Source organism: Salvelinus namaycush, chromosome 5 (assembly GCF_016432855.1).
Source record: "Salvelinus namaycush isolate Seneca chromosome 5, SaNama_1.0, whole genome shotgun sequence".
NCBI classification, from domain to species: domain Eukaryota; kingdom Metazoa; phylum Chordata; class Actinopteri; order Salmoniformes; family Salmonidae; genus Salvelinus; species Salvelinus namaycush.
In genome coordinates this window covers 52,659,945-52,681,132 of record NC_052311.1, presented here as the reverse complement: position 1 = coordinate 52,681,132, position 21,188 = coordinate 52,659,945, and the positions used below count along the sequence as shown (strand labels likewise).

Here is a 21,188-nt window from a genome sequence, read left to right as displayed (position 1 = left end):
GGCAAACCGGTGCGCTGCCCTATGGGACTCCCAATCACAGCCAGATGTGATACAGCCTGGAATCAAACCAGGGACTGTAGTGACACCTCTTCCACTGAGATGCAGTGCCTTAGACCGCTGCTCCACTCGGGAGCAGTTTAACACTTTTTTGGTTACTACATGATTCCAAATGTGTTATTTCATAGTTCTGATGTCTTCACTATTATTCTACAATGTAGAAAATATTAAAAATAAAAACCCTGGAATGAGTAGGTGTGTCCAAACTTTTGACTAGTACTATATATATATATACACACTTACATTTTTGTAATATACACACAATTGAACAATATTTGCGGCTTTATCTAGCCTGAAAGCTTTTCAATAGTTCAGAACAAAGATGGATCAGAGAATACTATTTGAGGATGTAATTTAGAGCAGCTCTAATACTATTGTTAGGCATAGAGAAAATCATACTGTACATTAAATCACAAGAAAACTAAACTTTGGGGAATCGGTGTGTATTTTCTTCTATAAAACAAGACATTTACAACTGAAGTCACATCCATATAAATTACAACAGCAAACACAATATATTTTAAATACAGATCTCCTCTCTTCATTCCTTTGCTCACTTGACCAATAAAAGAACAGACAATATAAATGTCCCTTATATTCACTTGCAGTCAGATGCATTGAAATAGCAGCCATAAATGTAATATTGCCTACGTTGGAGAACAAATCTACCTACATTATTTTTTATCTAACTCTGGGCTGGGAAATCTTAAATTATATACCATTTTATCAACCTACTATCTATACAGATCACTACTTTTGACCAGAGCCAAATAGGGTGTAATTTGAGACGCTGACGATAACTCAGTCTTAACTTTTAAACAGCATTCCGTCTTGGGTCTCCTTTACGTTATGACCACTGATAGGTCATTTGAATAAACAGGTTCCCACCATGTTATTACTAAAGACATGTCAATTCCAAGACCAGGGTTGCCTTAGCCTGTTCAAGCCCAATTCCACTACCAATGGCTAGAACTGGACTCTGTATGCCCTACTGCCCTCTAATGGTAGAGAATGCTCAATGCTTTGCTCCAGTCTGTATATCCCTGTTGACTGGATGGCTGAGTGCAAACAATGTCTCTCTTGTACTTTAATGATATATGGGTACAATATCACACAATGATATCAGTGCCATCTGAAATATCTCACCCTAAGGTTAAGACTAAAATATGAGATATGAAAATTGTTCTCCCTACAACTTCACATCCCTAGTTGTAATTACAGCTTTACTCCCCAGGTGGGACAATCATTTATGTCACTCACACAATCTTCAAAGGCAGAACACAAGGTATTCTCTCGTGACGCTGCTATATAACACTGCAAGAACAAAAACAAGGTATGACTGTAACAGAGGCATTTAACAGTGTGACAATGAAATTGAAAGAAAATGAAATGGTAAAAAATGAAAAAAATGATGTTTTCATATACCATGCTGAACAACAAATAAAGGGTTAAAATATGAGGGGAAGGCCTCACAGATATTGTACATGAAAACAAGAAGCTAGTAGGTAAGTATGGGCTCCACGGTGAAGTACCTTCCTCTCTTTAAATCCTTCCACTCAAGTGGATCTTCTGAAGTTCTTTAATCTCTGCCAACAATCCATAACATACTAGTGCCTAAATGTGTGGTGAATAACTGTGTGGTAAATGAAAAATTGGTGATGTGTGACTAAAGGTCCATCATAGTCTACTACTACTAAAGATCCATCACAGTCATTCCTTGTGGACCATCCTCCCAGACAAATCACTCCCGTTTAACACGGGAAAAGAGGTGTGAGATGAGGTAAATATGCATAAAAGGTGAGAAAACACTTGACATCGTACATACCATAATAAACCCCCCTTCCACACGTTTTTCTTTTTTTCTTCTGTCAGCCACTTTTCTGGTACAAATACCTCGATCACTGACAATCAGTTCTTGAACTGAGAACCCTCAATCACACTTCGAATTCACAAGAACAGTACAGGGAATTAAAAACACAATACAACTGATAAATCTTGTATGCGATATGTATGTGTGTCCGTGTATGAAAAGTCCTTCCTGGTTGTGACTTGTGGATTATCCTCGACTGTCAGTGTCTGTTCCCAGTCACACCCTCCCTCCACTTCCTGCCTAACATAATGTTGCAGGCATAGAGACGCCTGTGCAGAGTTCCCACTTCCGTTAGGTTGAAAATACTGTATCCCTGAAAACTGGATGTTAGCATTTTCTGCCGATTCTGCATAGGCTATTTCCTGCCTTACCCAAAGTTTGACCATAGCTCCATTCCACACCATGAGCTGGAAAACACACACACTAAGGAAACCATAGTGATAGTGATCAAACCATTACATTGCTGATCCACACTGCTACCATCTGCTCCCAAAACCGATAGTTAACATCATCCTCTCCAAAAATCAATAGGAAACATCATCCTTTCCCAGTCGACATCCTCCTTTACCAGAGTTGACATCTCCCAGGTTTGACATCATCCTTTCCCAGTCGACATCCTTTTTTAGTTGACATAATCCTCCCGAAGTCGATAATCAACATCATCCTCTCCCAGAGTAAACATCCTCGTTTGGATTGGCTGAGACTTGCTGAAGCGGTCTCATCCGAAAGTTAGACTTTACCACGAATGTCCAGTTGACAGAATTCTTTCCAGAGAGTGAAAAAGAAGCAAGAGAGGCATGAAATGCAATCTAATCTAAAAGTTTTGACTGCGACTGTGAGTGATTAGTATGTACCCTTGCAATGTAATGTGTTACAGTTCGATGATATTGGCACTTCCCATCACATCAAGAATCACTAGACATCTCCCACTCTTATGAGATTTTCTGTCTGAAAGCAAAGCAATGCAAGTTATAGAATATGTTCACATTGAATGCATAGATTGCAGGTCGGTAATATTCCTTACAAATTTCATACATATGAAATGCATGGTTTATGACCTACAAACCAGTATGAGTTATACAGGTGAGGCAGAGACCATGTATATACGAGCAATGAGCAAAGTCCAAGGGGGCTGGGTTGTATGTACAGTACCAGGTCCAATAATCCCTATAGCTAAACTATAGGCCGAGAGGGTTGTGTTTAGTTGTTGAGGAAGCTGTCCATAGGCCAGTTGCACAATGGAAATGAATGAAGGTCAAATGTAGATATCTGGCTCACACAAACAAGGACAGTGAGGTACAGTTGCACAGTTGGGGGGCTTTTATAGTGTGGCCAGGCTGTGCTAGGGGAAGCACAGCGAAGAAGTCTAAAGTGAAAGGAGAAGGCAGAATTTTCTGTCTGTTGTTTTCTGTCTAGCTTTTCTCATCCCTTCTTCTTGGCAGCTGGGTATCAGTGTTCCGAGGGAGCGGAGGCATCAGCGATGGGGGTGGATCTGGATTTGAGTGGGTGGAGGCTGCAGGCTGGAGGTGGTATCAGCACTCGAGGGGCAGCAGGAAGCTCCGTCTGCAGTCCACAGCCTTGGGGCTAGGTGGCTGGGCTCGCTTCCTGCGGAGCTCCTCGCGACCCAAGGAGCCACTCAGCCGTTGGTACGCAGCCTTGTATTTCTTATCAAACGCAGCTAAAAGACAGAGAAAGTGCTGTAAGCAATAAGCCTGGTTGGTCTGAAACTATAGTGAAGTTCTAGTATTCCAACTGTGTTTAAAGTGTCTTAAAGAGGCTGCTTACCAACGTGATCTCTACCCATGGCAGCAAGCGTGAGGAAGAGCATCTCTCTGTACAGACTCCTGGACAAACAACACAAAGTAGTATCGATCACAATTGTGCAATCACATAACCAATACATTGCCTTGACAAAGTACAGTATTCACACCCCTCGACTTATTCCACATTTTGTTGTGTTACAGCCTGAAGTCAAAATGGATTAAATAGATTTTTTCTCACCCATCTACACACAATACCCAATAATGACAAAGTGAAAACATGTTTAGAAATGTTTGCCAATATATTGAAAATTAAATACAGAAATCTCATTTTCATAAGTATTCATACCCCTGAGTCAATACTTTGTAGAAGCACTTTTGGCAGCGATTACAGCTATGAGTCTATCTAGGTAAGTCTCAAAGCGCTTTCCACACCTGGATTGTGCAACATTTGCCCATTATTATTTTCAAAATTCTTCAAGATATGTCAAGTTTGTTGTTGATCGTTGCTAGACAACCATTTTCAGGTCTTGCCATAGATTTTCAAGTAGATTTAAGTCAAAACTGTAACTCGGCCACTCAGGAACATTCACTGTCTTTTTGGTAAGCAACTCCAGTGTAGATTTGGCCTTGTGTTTCAGGTTATTATCCTGCTGAAAGGTGAATTCCTCTCCCAGTGTCTGGTGAAAAGCAGACAACCAGGTTTTCCTCTGTGCTTAGCTCCATTCCGTTTCTTTTATATCCTGAAAAACTCCCCAGTCCTTAATGATTACAAGCATTCCCATATCATGATGCAGCCACCACTATGCTTGAAAATAGGGAGAGTGGTACTCAGTAATGTGTTGTATTGGATTTGCCCCAAACATAACACTTTGTATTCAATACAAAAGTGAATTGCTTTGCCACATTTTTTGCAGTATTACTTTAATGCCTTGTTGCAAATAGGATGCATGTTTTGGAATATTTTTATTATGTACAAGCTTCCTTCTTTTCACTCTGTCAATTAGGTTAGTATTGCACAGTAACTACAATGTTGTTGATCCATTCTCTGTTTTTCCCTATCACAGCCATTAAACTCAAACTGTTTTAAAGTCACCATTGGCCTCATGGGAAAATCCCTGAGTGGTTTCCTTTCTCTCTGACAACTGAGTAAGAGAGGACGCCTGTATCTTTGTAGTGACTGGGTTTATTGACACATCATCCAAAGTGTAATTATTAACTTCATCAAGGATATTCAATGTAATAATTTAAATGTTTTACCCATCTACCAATAGGTGCCCTTCTTTGCGAGGCATTGCAAAACCTCCCTGGTCTTTGTCGTTTAATCTGTGTTTAAAATTCACTGCTCAACTGAGGGACCTTACAGATAATTGTATGTGTGGGGTACAGAGATGAGGTACCAAAAATCATGTTAAACACTATTCATTCAACATTTTTACTCATGAACTTATTAGCCTGTAAAAAATATAAACGCAACATGCAACAATTTCAATGATTTTACTGAGTTACAGTTCATATAAGGAAATCAGTCAATTGAAATAAATAAATTAGGCCCTAATCTATAGATTTCACATGACTGGGCAGGGTCGCAGCCATGGATGGGCATGGGCCCACCCACTGGGGAGCCAGGCCCAGCCAATCAGAATGAGTTTTTCCCGACAAAAGGGCTTTATTACAGACAGAAATACTCCTCAGAAGTCAGATGTGGAGGTCCTGGGCAGGCGTGGTTACATGTGGTCTGCGGTTGTGAGGCCGGTTGGACGTACTGCCAAATTCTCTAAAAAGATGTTGGAGGCGGCGTATGGTAGAGAAATTAACATAAAATTCTCTGGCAACAGTGGACATTCCTGCAGTCAGCATACCAATTGCACCCTCTCTCAAAACTTGAGACATCTGTGGCATTGTGTTGTGTGACAACGGCACATTTTAGAGTGGCCTTTTATTATCCTGGGCACAAGGTGCACCTGTGTAGTGAGTATGCTGTTTAATCAGCTTCTTGATAGTCTATCCACCTGACAGGTGTGGCATATCTTGTCAAAGGAGAAATGCTCACTAACAGGGATATAAACTAATTTGTGCACAACATTTTAGAGATATTAGCTTTTTGTGCGTATGGATAATTTCTGGGATGTTTTATTTCAGCTCATGAAACATGGGACTAACACTTTACATGTTGCGTTTATATTTTTGTTCAGTATATTTAGGCTTGCCATAACAAAGGGGTTGAATACTTATTGACTGAAGACATTTCAGCTTTTCATTTTTAATTAATTTGTAGAATTTTTGAAAAACTTTGACATTATGGGGAATTGTGTGTAGGGCAGTGACAAAAAAATATAAATGTAAAATTCTGAGTATAACAACAAAACGTGGAAAAAGTCAAGGGGTGTGAATAATTTCTGAAGCCACTAATACTCACACAAACAAAAAATGTAATAAACAACTGATTATTCAGAGGCCATTTCCTGCACTCACCTTTGTATCTTGGGCGTGCCTGGTTGCTTAGCAATGGTTTCCAGGAAGAGGGTGATTCCCTTGTGTACCTCGTTCATGCCGACCCAGCGCAGCACTTCCTCCAGGAAGGCCAGGGTGAAGGGGTGGTTGTGCCTCCGCCAGCTGTGGTTCCGCATGGGTACGCCACCTGAGAGAGAGAGAGAGAGAGAAAGAGAGATATGTAACTCATGAAAGGATCTGAACCTGTATCATCTGACTATTTCCGTGTGAATAACGTGTGTATCTTACTGTGTATCCTCCACAGGATGTAGAGGGGGGGCCAGTGGTCTGTGTCAGGGGTCAGTGTGTCCCACAGCAGCCTCACCCTCACTGCTGAGTTCTCTGAAGTCTGACATACACACAGACAGGAGCTCAACATTAGAATGAGGACATTATGTATTGTAATATACTAATGCTAATAATTCATCACTAGGCCCCAAGAAGCCTGGGAGCGGAGTTACCTGTGCTAGTTGGTTGGCCAGCGGTGAGGAGCGAACCAGCTGCAGCAGGTTGCTGGGAAGGCCCAGGCGATGGAAGTACCACACCAGGTTCCAGAAGATGATGGAGTGGCTGTCCAGGAGCTGGCCCTGTGCCAGCACCGCCTCGCCCTCGTTCTCCAGCAGGCTCTCAAGCTCCTTGCGCAGCACCAATGGGCTCAGGTAGGCCACCGTCACCTGGGGAGACTCGCCCACCGATGAACCCTGGAGTCAATAACACATTAACTGTGGATATAGCAAGACTGAATATTTCCCAGAAGCCAACAGATAAAGATGAGAAATAAACCAGTGTTGGTAGAGTACCATGGTAGCGCTGCTGCTCTCAGAATAACTGCTGGTCTCAGAGCTGGAGTCCTCACTCACACCGTTGTGACCCAGGATGGCCTCCTGGCCACCAGGGGGCTTGGCTGCGCTCTCCACCTCCTCAACCGTGTTCCAGTTGGTACGTTCCAGGCTGTGGTGAGCGCTTTGTTAGTCAAATTGAAAAGATTGGGTGACAAAAAAGTCTAACGTTCATTCAGTTTAAGAATCATACAGTCCTTACCATACATTACACAGTCCTCACCATACATTACACAGTCCTCACCATACATTGCACAGTCCTCACCATACATTGCACAGTCCTCACCATTTGTATTTAGACAGTAAAAACCGTAGCTTCACTTTCCAAATACATATGGTGAGGACTGTACATGGCCCTGAATAGACAGATTGAATAAGAATAGGAGTCAAAATGAAGGGATTTTGACTTCTACGGGCCCTGGTCAAAAGTAGTGCACTATATAGGGAATAGGGTGCCATTTGGGGGACACAAACGTTTGGGTGATGTTATGATGAGAGGAGTAGTTCTACCTGCTGATGGGTCCTAGGTCACAGATCTCAGCGTTGAGAAGGGGGACGAAGGTGGTCGAGCAGAAGGGACAGTTGGAGTTGAGGTTGGAGTCGTCAGACGTCCACCCGGCCATTATCTCCTCGTCATAGACCAGGGAGTTACAGCTCCGACACAAGGAGCAACTCGACATCAACACCTGTAGTCCCGCTCCGTCTTGGTTGGTGTCCCAGGACTTGCGGAGAGGAAAGGCCAAATTGGTGGTGTCAGGGAGTTCGACGTCACTCCCCACCGACAGAGAACTCTACAGAGGGAAAGGATGGAGGAACATTAAGCATGTTTTGACAGGTTTGATAACTCCCTACATCTGCAAATGCATTTTACCACAGTAAACTAAATCAGCTGGCCAATACAGTGTAGTTAGACTATAAGCTACAACAACCCACATGTTGTCCCCTCACCTCAGAGGTAGCATTGTAGAGCCTCTCCTTAGCCTTGAGCAGGCTCTCAGCCACCTGGGCTTTTCGGGACTGTCTCTGTTCCGACACCCTGCGCACCGGCCCGTTTTCTCCCCCCGAGCGCCGGGCGTCTACACTGGCGGCCCGCCGCCCCGAGACTCGATGGCGAGTAGGCGTGAGCAGCTGCTGCAGTTTCCCCGTCAGGCTGCCCCGACTCGGCGGTGACACATTGTTGTAGTTCTCGTCCACGGCCTTGCGGCTCACAGTGTCTCTAGGCCCAGGTGGCCTACATTGAGAACAGAAGAATGGGAGATATACTCTTATAGTATATCAAAGTGATATTCAAACTGTAATCCAAAAACATATCAGAACATATCAGTCCCAGCTTCTCCACCCCCTCACCTGCCGTCTCTCTCCCCAGGCTGGCAGCTGCAGTCAGGGTCAGAGTCGGCCGTCTCGGCACAGTCTTTGTAGAAGGTGGACAGGCACACCTGGTCGCGGCGCACCAGGACACCACCAGAGGGAAAGGGAGACGGGGTGGCGGTGTCTCGTGGCCCCACGGGGGGTTTACGGGAGGCGGGATCGCTGCAGCCATTGGCACCTGCGTTCCGGAGCACCGCCTTCATTGAGAGCTTAGACTCTGTGGGGTGGAAATTGTTAGGAGGGTGGTTCCCAAACAGACACAGTGGTTTGATGAGAGTGTTATGTTACATTAAACCAAATCAATTTTTATTTGTCACATGCGCCAAATACAACAGGTGTAGACCTTACCGTGAAATGCTTACTCACAAGCCCTTAACCAACAATGCAGTTCAAGAAATAGAGTTAAGAAATTATTTAATAAATAAAGTAACAAATGATATGTAACAATAAAATAACAATAACGAGGCTATATATTGGGGGTACCAGTACCGAGTCAATGTGCAGGGGTACAGGTTAGTCAAAGTAATTTGTACATGTAGGTACTGGTAAAGTGACTACGCGCAGATAATAAACAGCGAAAAGGGGGAGTGGGGGTGTCAATGGAAATAGTCCGAGTGGCCATTCGCTTAATTGTTCAGCAGTCTTATAGCTTGGGGGTAGAAGCTGTTTAGGACCCTTTTGGACCTAGACTTGGTGCTCTGGTACCGCTTGCCGTGTGGTAGCAGAGAGAACAGTCTATGACTTGGGTAACTGGAGTCTTTGACCATTTTTTGCGCCTTCCTCTGACACGGTTTGCTTAGGGGGAAAAGGCGGTGTCATGCCCTCTTCACGACTGTCTTGGTGTGTTTCGACCACGATAGTTTGTTGGTGATGTGGACACCAAGGAACTTGAAACTCTCGACCCGCTCCACTACAGCCCCGTCCATGTCAATGGGGGAGTGTTATGCCCTCCTTTTCCTGTAGTCCTCGATCAGCTCCTTTGTCTTGCTCACACACACACTGCCATGTCTCTCACCTTCTAGGCTGTTTCATCGTTGTTGGTGATCAGGCCTACCACTGTTGTATCATCAGCAAACGTAATGATTGTGTTGGATTTGTGCTTGGCCATGCAGTTGTGGGTGAACAGGGAGTACAGGAGGGGACTAAGCATGCACCCCTGAGCGGCCCCCGTGTTGAGGATCAGCGTGGCAGATGTGTTGTTGCCTACCCTTACCACCTGGGGGTGGCCTGTCAGGAAGTCCAGGATCCAGTTGCAGAGGGAGGTTTTTAGTCTCAGGGTCCTTAGCTTAGTGATGAACTTTATGGGCACTATGGTGTTGAACGCTGAGCTGTAGTCAATGAACAGCATTCTCACATAGGTGTTCCTTTTGTCCAGGTGGGAAAGGGCAGTGTGGAGTGCGACAGATTGCGTTGTCTGTGGATCTGTTGGGTCGGTATGCGAATTTGAGTGGGTCTAAGGTTTCCAGGATGATGGTGTTGATGTAAGCCATGACCAGCCTTTCAAAGTACTTCATGGCTACCGACATGAGTGCTACGGGGCGGAAGTCATTTAGGCAGGATACCTTAGTGTTCTTGGGCACAGGGACTATGGTGGTCTGCTTGAAACATGTAGGTATTACATACTTGGTCAGGGAGAGGTTGAAAATGTAAATGAAGACACTTGCCAGTTGGTCCGTGCATGCTCTGAGTACACGTCCTTGTAATCCGTCTGGCCCCAAGGCCTTGTGAATGTTGACCCGTTTAAAGGTCTTGCTCACATTGGCTACGGAGAGCGTTATCACACAGTCGTCCGGAACAGCTGATGCTCTCATGCATGCTCCAGTGTTTCTTGCCTTGAAGCGAGCATGAAAGACATTTAGCCCATTTGGTAGGCTCGTGTCACTGGGCAGCTCGCGGCTGGGTTTCCCTTTGTAGTTCGTAATAGTTTGCAAGCCCTGCCATATCCGACGAGCATCAGAGCTGGTGTAGTAGGATTCAATCGTTGTCCTGTATTGACGCTTTGCCTGTTTGATGGTTCGTCTGAGGGCATAGGGGGATTTCTTCTAAGCATCCGGATTAGTGTCCTGCTCCTTGAAAGCGGCAGCATTTAACTCGGTGCAGATGTTGCCTGTAATCCATGGCTTCTGGCTGGGATATGTACGTATGGTCACTGTGGGGACGACGTCGTCAATGCACTTATTGATGAAGCTGGTGACTGAATTGGTGTACTCCTCAATGCCATTATATAACTTTCCAATGACAGTGCTATTTCTATATAATAGATATCCATCACTCACTGTCTGTTGAGCCTCTCATGCTGTTCAGGCTGTTGCTCTTCACCATAGACCCCGTCAGCGATTCGTGGCTGGAGCTTTCACTCAGGCCGCTCCAGCTGGACTGACGAATCAGGTTAGATTGTGGGCGGGATCGTTGGTTACTGTCCATTGTATCTTTTTAAAAAGACAAAACATGTTTCACCTCTGTTTTTACATATATATATTTTTTTTTAATCATTAAAAAGGCCACTCTAAAACCAATGACCATTTTTTGTTACAAAAAATAGTAAAAAATAAATAATATGTAAATATGTCCTGACCTGTCCGCGAGCCTACTGAACCACTTTTCTGCCGTTGTCTGACTGGCTGTCTGAACTGCGCCACGGCCATCAGAACGTTACGCAACTTGGCCCAGCGCAGACGGCCACCCTGGTTGGTGGAGGGCCACTTGCTCTCCAGCACTGCCTGAGGAGAGCGGGCAAAGCCAGAGGTGAGTCAATATGGAGAAAAAATATATAAACACTTACAGATGGGATCACAGACGGGGTTCAACTTTTAATTGAAGTAAATAATGTCTCACCTTGTTGTAGTATGCATAGGTGATGGTGTTGGGTGTGATCCCAGCTTTCTTCATCTCCAGAAGTACCCTAACAGCGAGCACAGGCTGCCCGTACTGCCCACACAGCTGCATCAGGATCCTGTAACACACCTCATCCGGTAGTACCACCTTCCTGGTCTCCATGTGCTTGAGCACCTCGTATGCCGTTTGCAAGGCACGCACCTTGGCACTCTCCGCCCGCACAAAGGTGGGCAGGTAGATGAACCACAGCCCATAGCAGTGGCCCAGCAGGCATTTGGACCACATGTCGGGCACTGCCGAGTATATCTGTGCCCGCTTCTGTGCCAGCTTAATCTCCTAAAGGAGAGAGAAAGATAGAGGAGTTATGTAATCCAATCTAGATTTACTAAAGCTGTAATAATGTGGTTCCTATGTGTCCTAGTAGGCCAACTTAACAACCCTGAAGGGTGCTTGGGGTATTCACCCAAAATACACAGCCGCCACTGTGCTTCCTGCTTTGAAATATTGAATGAAGGATGAAATATGAATGCTCATTAAATTCAAATGGCACAGAAAAACAGTGAAGCATGTTCCCTCTTAGCTGTGGAAAACTGGGTTATCATAAAGCTAACTGGGGAGTCTTGAACAGATCAAGTTGATTGATGCTAAAACATTTTGATTTGCTGGCAGGGTAATGCTCTTAATAGAATAATAAAGATTGAAATTAAACAGCGTGAGTCAGCCTCTTATTATTGTATAGTTCTTAGTGGTTTTGATAAAGTGGATCCACTGGGGTTGTGTTGGCTTTCAGTGGGGTTGCATTGGGGCTCTGGTGCGGAGGTTGAGGTCTGTACCTGTTTGGTCCGTCGCGGGGCAGGGCTGCTGGGGGCACTCCCCTTGGTAGGGACACGTAGCTGGTCCTGAGGCTGGTCAAACAGATCCATGCAGAGCACAGGGAACGTCTCATAGCTGTAAACAGACAAACACGCACTGGTCACAGCATCAGACAGTATAAAGTGCCAGGGCCCTTATTTGTGCTCATCTAGAATCAGATCAACCCTCTTATTCTTTAAAAGACTAAACTGATCCTAGTCCCAGCCCTACTCTGAGAAGCTTAGTGAACACATACCCTGCTATATGTAGCGCCTGTGTTACGTGTAGTGAGTGGGGCACTCTGAACCGTCTGGCTCCTGGGGTTCCTCTGGGGGCATGATGAAGACCCTGCTATATGTAGAGCCTGTGTTACCTGTAGTGAGTGGGGCACTCTGAACCGTCTGGCTCCTGGGGTTCCTCTGGGGGCATGATGAAGACCCTGCTATATGTAGAGCCTGTGTTACCTGTAGTGAGTGGGGCACTCTGAACCGTCTGGCTCCTGGGGTTCCTCTGGAGGCATGATGAAGACTGTGTGCTCCCCACTGTGGGCCTCGTCCAGGTCTATCAGACGCACCTCCTCAGGCTTCTCCACATCCGACTGCTTACACACACCACATATATATATATATATGTAGATACATGCCGCAAACACAGGTCACATACACAGGTATACACAAACATTGACAACATAGAGGGCAGGAATGGGATCACACACATTTCCATTAGCTGCGCAAATACAAAAAGGCTCATCCAGTTTCAGTATTAGAATCAACACACTAAAGGCTTCCATAAGATATGGTGCATCACTAAACATCCTGTAAAACACGAAGATGTGATTCTGACCTTCTGGACACACTCGTCGAAGAACTCCAGACAGGCGTGGCGGTCACTGACGAATGAGCACTCCTCGATGAACTGAGTGAACATCTGGGTCCTGGTCAGCTGGGTGTAGAACTTCTGGTGGGTGCGTTCACGAGACTTCAGGAAGCCTGCAAGACCCAGGGAGGGGTTAACTTCAGAAACACATTAAAACACTAGCTTCACAGGGATGCTGGTTATCAACACAGTAATAAGTAGGTGAGGTAAAACACCCACACACACGTACTCAGCTAGAAAGTTATATAACATTGTGTACACTTGTGTACATTTTTTTGTGAGTTATGAGTCACACACACAGGCAGTCACCTCCCCCACCCCCCCACACTGACCCTGCAGGTTGAAGAGGGAGCTGCAGTCGGTGGTCCTGTCTGAGGGGGCCTGGGTGATGGGCAGCAGGTAGGCACGGTAGCCCCTCAGCAAGCAGCTCATGAAGCGCAGGAAGGCCTCCTGGATCTCCAGCTCCAGCTGCTTCTGACGCCCGTAGATCAGGTCATAGTCCGTCAGCAGGAACTCCAGGGTGGCCTCCTCTTGGCCAGTGGTGTAGACTGATGGAGAAGAATGTGGGGAGGGGGTAGAGGAAAAGTGAGGGAAATGGGGATAGTGGTGGAGAAAGGCACAGAGAGAAAATTATGAAGATAAAAAGCATTGGCACATTGAATTATCAAGAGTCAGATGTATTGCACCAATATGTTTTAGCTTGTACTCATTTTCCAGCATCAGTCCCTAGATGGGCTTCAGAATAAGTAGGCTAGATGATGTAAAAAATGATTGACAGAAAAAGGGAGATGAGAAGAGAATGCATGTCATGAATGGAGTCTCCAGCCATCACCCACTTTTCTCCAGAGTCTTCATCAAGTTGGTGAGGGTATTCACCAGCATCTTGCCATGCTTCCTTGGTAGCGATCGCCATGACAACGGCTTCTTGTCCTCTGCTCTGCAGGAGAAGAGAAAACAAAACTATGGATTTCATCCTTTCAAACGTTCGTATGTTTGGTTTTGTTGCTTCCTCTTCCATCAGTTGCATCCTGGTCCAGGTCCTTCAAGGTCAGTGTACTCACTGAAAGATGGTGTTGGTGTCCAGGTCAACACACACCACGTCAGTAGGGGGGTCATAGAGGTCAAAGTAGCTGGAGTGGACGCCCACGATGAAGGGCATGGGGGCACACAGTACGTCTGCCAGCCGCAGCGGGCACAGGGGGATGTACGGGCATTGCCAACGCAGAGGGAACGTCATCTGGAGGGATAGAGTGCATTCTTTGATTGGAATGAGTGTGTGTGTGTACGTATATGTCTTTGTGTGTGTGGCGGTGTGTGTGCGCATATGTGGGTGTAGGTTTGGCGTTGGTGTGTAACTCACAGACACCAGGGCCTCGCTGACGGAGGTGAGGACGTCAGGGCGGAGAGAGTGTAGCAGTAGTTTGTGCTCCGTCAGCACGGCCAGCAGCAGGACACAGGCGTTCTCAGGGCCCAGGTTCTGCAGCAGCTTCACAAAGCTGGCACCACTACAGACAGAAAAGAACAGCCTCTTTATCAATTCATTATTGTTTTAATGGATTCACTTCAACATAATAGAAATCCCTCAGGGGAAACTAAGCCATTGTTGGAGCGATAGCTCCTAGCGCAAAATAACGCATTCCACCACATAGTTTATTGCAACTCGACCTAATGCAGATTTACTGTACTGACCTGAGCAGTAAGGGGGAGGAGACAGGCTGACAGAGGAGAAGGTTGTCATAGGGGGAGAGCTGAAATGACACACACACACATTTTTCCATTAACAAACCTACATGGTGGACAATAATCTATAGGTCTAAGGAAGAAAGTTTAGCCATGCTTCAATTTCATAGACCACCATTCACCAAATTGATATCTGTTGATTTGAAACAAGCCATAAGGAATCAAGTTTGAAAAGCCCCATTTGACTCGATTTGAGTTTGAGAAAACCCCAAACAATTGTCTCTACTTTCTAGAGCCGGAAGGATCATTCAGTGATGTGAAATTATTTTAAATCCACAGTAAATTATAGATTGTTTTAATTGGGTGTTATTTTTACCCTGTCCATCTGCACACACTAACCAGTGAAACCATCAATTAATCCATGCCCATTTCCTGTGGGGGAGGAAGTCAAATCTTTAGTGAGAAACACCACAATGCTACTGGTGTCAAGTTCAAATAGAACTCAAGCTGAGGTTCTGCTTGTAACGCACACACAGGCATATACAAGCACACACAGAGCAAGCAAGCTTTTGTTCTAAACTAGCACTAAAACACCTGACTCAACTAATAAATCACAGTCATGCCTTACTTGAATTAGCAGTTTTAATGCTGCCTTCTGTATAGCCCTGAGCTAAACCAATGCTTAGCAAGGTTTTCCATTCCACCTTTCTGATGCTTTAAAGTGCTTTGATGTGTTAATAAGGAATAAAGATGAGAGAATGTGAATTGAGTTAAAGACAGGTGTCCCTACCTGCACTAGGATGCGAGGCCGCTGAGGCGAAGGGAACGGAACGTTGTGCATGAAGCTGGAGATGTGCCTGGAGAGCAGAGTTCATGTTAATAAATCAACCAAACAACCAACCATAACATGAATCAAAAGCCAATAGGATTACGGTTTGTTAGCCAGTAGATTAGCCAGTTTAAGTTCATAAAGACACATTGCTGATATTTGCCATGAAGGGCCACTGACTTCTCGAGGGGCAGCACGTGGGGTCCGGAGATGGAGTATCGGTAGACAAAGGTGAGGAACTTCTGGAAGACAGTGAAGAAGGGCCAGTGGGAGAGAACACACACGCTCTTCTTCACTTGCAGGGTGCGGTTGGTGATAGGCCGCCGATCCACCACGCTCACCAGGCCCAGACGGACACTCTGCCGCTCCGAGAGGCACTCCCGTGGGAACGCCTCATAGAACTGGATAGCAGCACCGTAAACCTGGGACGGGAAGAGGAGAAACAGGACTGTTAAAAAGGATTCAGCTAACGCTAGATGCTTTGAACTGTGTGAACAGTTAGCATTTAGCAAATGCTAGATAGATTTATTTTTAATTAAACTGTGAGCGAGTTCATACTGGACTCATTTGCATCTCAATGTTTTTGTTGTTTTTATAGCTTCTTGCTGCTGTCGCAGATAAAGTCTATATAGTGGGCCAATTTACAACTTGTAATTTAAGTAGGCAAGCATGATATTGAATAGCTGCATTGATAAATAACTACACACAACTCAATCAACAGATAGTTGGTATTTATCAACATTAGAACTTGTCAATGTTCATATATCACACTTGATATGCATTTCTTTGTGAGTGTGTATTTCTGAACCTTGTCAGCCACTGTAGGTCATGGCATTTTGTAGAATTAGAAATATTTCAGCCCATTTGGTCCTAGAATTAGTTTTTGTTGTCGCAACCATAGAATTAGCAACATACTCCTTACTGGTGGCCTCACTGGCGTGTGATTGTGATGTCATCACTCATGACGCTGATTCCCTGATCATAATCAGATTAGTTCTGAGTTACCATAGTGATGATTACTATATCAAACAAAATCAATGGAACATCATATTGCAAAATCGTCAGTCTGTGAAAAATCCTTTGAAGAGTCAACTTTGCTATTTCTGCAGATTTTTTCAAGCTGATTTTTCACATTCATTGGAACTTCTGTTCAACAAACCAATGAATCGAGGACCAAGTGTGTCCATGTCCCGAAGAACTGCAGTTTCTGATGAAGAGAAAATTGTCAGCCGTGCGAGAGGTCGATCCAGGGCTAGATGCCACTGCCCTACATCGGTAAACCAGCCAATACATAAGACTGTACTTATTAGTAACACAGACGTTCTGTAATAAACTTTTTCAGTTCTGTTTCAAATGAAAGCAAATTTGAGAGTGGTCTTGGCTGAGAGTTGTTTAATTTTGTCCATACAAAGGAGAGAAGGCACTGACTGACTCTGTGACCCAAACAGTGAAACACCCTCAGAAGGCAGAAAAGGACATAATGAATCGTGGACGTAGTGAGTGTGTCCCTCGAAGAAGGGGAAGATCTGTAAGTTTAAAAAATCATATGAAAATGTTGTTTTAACACGATAGCCTAATCTTAGATTTATTCATCTGATGCCATATGCAAATCATTCCTGATCTATGTCATGTTCATGGTGATAAAACATGTTCTATTTTCAGGAGGATGAGAAATCTGTCTGCGTGAGAGAGGCAGATCCAGGATCAGACACCACTGCCCAATTTTGACAAACCAGCCCTTATTCTCATTGGTTAATACCGTATGGAGGAACACTGACATTTTCTGAAAAGTTATTTATTTATTTTGACACCTGATTCCACCTCAACTTTCAATCTAGGCTAACAGTTATTTCATTGTCTTAACAGATCCATACAAAAGAGAGATGGCACTGACTCTGTGTCCCAAAAAGTGGACTACTCTCAGAACGCAGAGAGGGACGTTATGACTCGCGGACGGAGTGTGTCGTCTATCCCTCAAAGAATGCCAACTGTGAGTTAAAAAAAAGTACAATAAATTTAAAACATGCTACACTAATCTCAAATCTCATGCCATACGCCAATCATTCTTGATCCATGTCATGTTCTTGTCATAATGATAATTGAAACCTATTATTTTTTCAGAAAGACGAGAAAACTGTCTGCCGTGAGAGAGGCAGATCCAGGACCAGACGTCACTGCCCATCTTCGGTAAACCAGCCCATACATTCATTATGGCACTAGGCATTTTCATTTTTTCAGATCTGTTTCAAGTGAAGGCAAATGTGAGAGTGGTCTTGGCTATACTCTCCATATAGGCTAAGTGTTGTTCCATTTGCACTAACTCTGTGACCCAAACAGTGGAACACCCACAGAAGGCAGAGGGGAATGTAATGAATTGCTGACGTAGTGCGTCTATCCGCCCAAGAAGGCCAATAACTGAATTTAAAAAAATGTAAAACTCAAATATTTCCAAAACACTACAGCCTATTGCCATACGCTAACCATTCTTGATCAATGTAATGGTCTTGTTTGCATGATTATATGGAAACCTATTCTTTTTTCAGGACGACAAGAAAATTGTCAGCCATCAGAAAGGTCGTTCCAGGACCAGACACCACTGCCCAACTTCGGTAAACACTGGCATTTTCTGATTCGCTTTTCTGCTCCGTTTCAAGTGAAGGCAAATGTGAAAGTGGTCTCGGCTAAAATTCCATATAGGCTTATAGTCGTTTCATTTTGTCTAAACAGATCCATACAAAGGAGAGATGGCACAGACTCCCAAACAGTGAAACCTGCACTGACTCCCAAACAGTAGCGCACCCTCAGAAGGCAGAGGGAGATCACATGAGGAAAAAACAGGACCTAACCCTTTTTGAACAGAAATGTGACAGAATGTTCAAGAGAGAGAGGGAGTGGTTAGAGGACAAGAGGAGACAGATCAGAAAGAGGGAGATCCTATAGAGACAGAAAACTGGAAGTAGAGGGTAGATACCTAGCCAAAATGGAGGGATTGCTAGGGGACATGGCTTGGCAAGTCCAGGATTTGTCCAGAGAAAGACGGAAAAACAAAGGGTGGTCAATCAAAGGTGAGCTTTAGTGACTAAACTCAGCAAAAAAATAAACGTCCCTTTTTCAGGACCCTGTCTTTCAAAGATAATTAGTCAAAATCCAAATAACTTCACAGAACTTCATTGTAAAGGGTTTAAACACTGTTTCTCATGCTTGTTCAATGAACCATAAACAATTAATGAACATGCACCTGTGGAACGGTCGTTAAGACACTAACAGCTTACAGACGGTAGGCAATTAAGGTCACAGTTATGAAAACTTAGGACACTAAAGAGGCCTTTCTACTGACTGAAAAACACCAAAAGAAAGATGCCCAGGGTCCCTGCTCATCTGTGTGAATGTGCCTTAGGCATGCTACAAGGAGGCATGAGGACTGCAGATGTGGCCAGGGCAATAAATTGCAATGTCTGTACTGTGTGACGCCTAAGACAGCGCTACAGGGAGACAGGACGGACAGCTGATCGACCTCGCAGTGGCAGACCACGTGTAACAACACCTACACAGGATCGGTACATCCGAACATCACACCTGCGGGACAAGTACAGGATGGCAACAACAACTGCCAGAGTTACACCAGGAACGCACAATCCCTCCATCAGTGCTCAGACTGTCCGCAATAGGCTGAGAGAGGCTGGACTGATGGCTTGACGGCCTGTTGTAAAGCAGGTCCTCACCAAACATCACCGGCAACAACGTCGCCTATGGGCACAAACCCACCGTCGCTGGACCAGACAGGACTGGCAAAAAGTGCTCTTCACTGACAAGTCGCGGATTTGTCTCACCAGGGGTGATGATCGGATTCGCATTTATCGTTGAAGGAATGAGCGTTACACCGAGGCCTGTACTCTGGAGCGGGATTGGTTTGGAGGTGGAGGGTCCGTCATGGTCTGGGGCGGTGTGTCACAGCATCATCGGACTGAGCTTGTTGTCATTGCAGACAATCTCAACTCTGTGCGTTACAGGGAAGACATCCTCCTCCCTCAAGTGGTACCCTTCCTGCAGGCTCATCCTGACATGACCCTCCAGCTTGACAACACCACCAGCCATACTGCTCATTCAGAGCGTGATTTCCTGCAAGACAAGAATGTCAGTGTTCTGCCATGGCCAGTGAAGAGCACGGACCTCAATCCCATTGAGCACGTCTGGGACCTGTTGGATCGGAGGGTGAGGGCTAGTGCCATTCCCCCCCAGAAATGTCCGGGAACTTGCAGGTGCCTTGGTGGAAGAGTGGGGTAACATCTCACAGGGAGAACTGGCAAATCTGGGTCAGTCCATGAGGAGGAGATGCACTGCAGTACTTAATGCAGCAGGTGGCCCCACCAGATACTGACTGTTACTTTTGATTTTGACCCCCCCTTTGTTCAGGGACACATTATTCCATTTCTGTTAGTCACATGTCTGTGGAACTTGTTCAGTCCATGTCTCAGTTGTTGAATCTTATGTTCATACAAATATTTACACGTTACGTTTTCTGAAAATAAACACAGATGACAGTGAGAGGACGTTTCTTTTTTTGCTGAGTTTATTTCAGCACTATAATGTTGTTTCTACTATACTATCCTTCTGTTGAGTAAATTATCATCTCTTCAACGTTGCCATTTTAGAACGAATAAAGTAGTAGCAGTAGTACAACTAAACAAGAATCAGTAGCTATACTAGTATTCTGTTGTTTTTGCAGTTAAACAATACTTGTTATCTTTCTTAGAAAAAGAATGGCCAGGTCCCCCAGGTGACAGGACAAGGCAGGGGATAAGAAAACACGGCTTGAGAGCAAGGCTGAGAGGAAAGAGCAGAAAAGGAAGGATAGGGAACAGAGAAAGGAAAGGGGAAGAGGGTGGTAATGGAGATGATGGTGCAGGGAAAGAGTACAGGGGTGATTTGGCTTGAAATAGGTCTGAGGAGGGTCTGGAAACAGTTGAAGAAAGGTGTCCGGATCTAATAGGATGATATGATTTACTTTTTGGAATAAACTGAGCTTTTATTATAAAAATGTTTGCTTGTTGTCTGGATTTAATATGAATTAGGAAACTTTACTATTACCATTATGATTGGTACTGTTACTGCAGGCATCATGGATGGAGTGAAGAATTTCAATGTCTGACAAATAATGACATCTTAAGTTATTGTTATTTGTTGAAATTGACTGAACCGGTGACTTGCAACGAGCTAAAATAGATTATACATTCACCTGATATTATATAGAGAACCTTCCTACACAGCTTAACACATAACCCAATGGACTCAATAGCTTAGCCACTGCGCAGTGTTAGAGTGTTGGAGAGTGTGTGTGAGAAGAAGGCAGGTAGGCGGACCCACCTTGTCGCCACAGGCGCTAGTGAGGACGAAGGTAGAGAAGACAGGGAGCTGGTACTTGGTGTTGAGGGGCCAGCTCTCCACCGTCACACCCATGGGCAGACAGAACATAGGCACAGACTCTGGCAGGGGGAACGACTCTACGTCCGCTTCCGGATACCGACTGATCAGACCTGGGGAAACACACACAGAGACAGACGGTTAATAAAAGTACCATTTTGATTAGTGACTACAGAGAGACTTTCATTTTTGGTAGAAAGTCTCTTTCTACTTCTAAATGTATTAATTGTGAGAAGTAGGTCAATAGGCCTTCTCTGTTTACAACGTCACATATCCCGACGCAGCAGAATAAGTGCTGTGATACCATC

The 21,188-nt window shown here is 44.7% G+C and overlaps 1 protein-coding gene across 1 annotated transcript in view; it reads right to left on the bottom strand.

Annotated features, from left to right (window-relative positions):
• Positions 1 to 484: 484 nt before the first annotated feature.
• Positions 485 to 21,188, bottom strand: part of LOC120048469 (DENN domain-containing protein 4B-like) — a 41,639-nt gene continuing 20,935 nt past the window's right edge. Inside the window, exons 5-27 of the mRNA XM_038994460.1 lie at positions 20,824 to 20,993; positions 15,640 to 15,881; positions 15,421 to 15,487; positions 14,640 to 14,698; positions 14,311 to 14,455; positions 14,012 to 14,187; positions 13,787 to 13,887; positions 13,283 to 13,498; positions 12,918 to 13,063; positions 12,539 to 12,672; positions 12,056 to 12,170; positions 11,223 to 11,558; positions 10,963 to 11,107; positions 10,664 to 10,816; positions 8,367 to 8,604; positions 7,968 to 8,250; positions 7,530 to 7,810; positions 6,981 to 7,131; positions 6,642 to 6,881; positions 6,430 to 6,529; positions 6,163 to 6,328; positions 3,713 to 3,771; positions 485 to 3,605 (exon numbers count right to left, since the gene is read on the bottom strand). Coding sequence (XP_038850388.1) covers positions 3,460 to 3,605; positions 3,713 to 3,771; positions 6,163 to 6,328; positions 6,430 to 6,529; positions 6,642 to 6,881; positions 6,981 to 7,131; positions 7,530 to 7,810; positions 7,968 to 8,250; positions 8,367 to 8,604; positions 10,664 to 10,816; positions 10,963 to 11,107; positions 11,223 to 11,558; positions 12,056 to 12,170; positions 12,539 to 12,672; positions 12,918 to 13,063; positions 13,283 to 13,498; positions 13,787 to 13,887; positions 14,012 to 14,187; positions 14,311 to 14,455; positions 14,640 to 14,698; positions 15,421 to 15,487; positions 15,640 to 15,881; positions 20,824 to 20,993 — 3,869 coding nt within the window. The 3' untranslated portion in view covers positions 485 to 3,459. The remainder of the gene's footprint in view (positions 3,606 to 3,712; positions 3,772 to 6,162; positions 6,329 to 6,429; positions 6,530 to 6,641; positions 6,882 to 6,980; positions 7,132 to 7,529; positions 7,811 to 7,967; positions 8,251 to 8,366; positions 8,605 to 10,663; positions 10,817 to 10,962; positions 11,108 to 11,222; positions 11,559 to 12,055; positions 12,171 to 12,538; positions 12,673 to 12,917; positions 13,064 to 13,282; positions 13,499 to 13,786; positions 13,888 to 14,011; positions 14,188 to 14,310; positions 14,456 to 14,639; positions 14,699 to 15,420; positions 15,488 to 15,639; positions 15,882 to 20,823; positions 20,994 to 21,188) is intronic.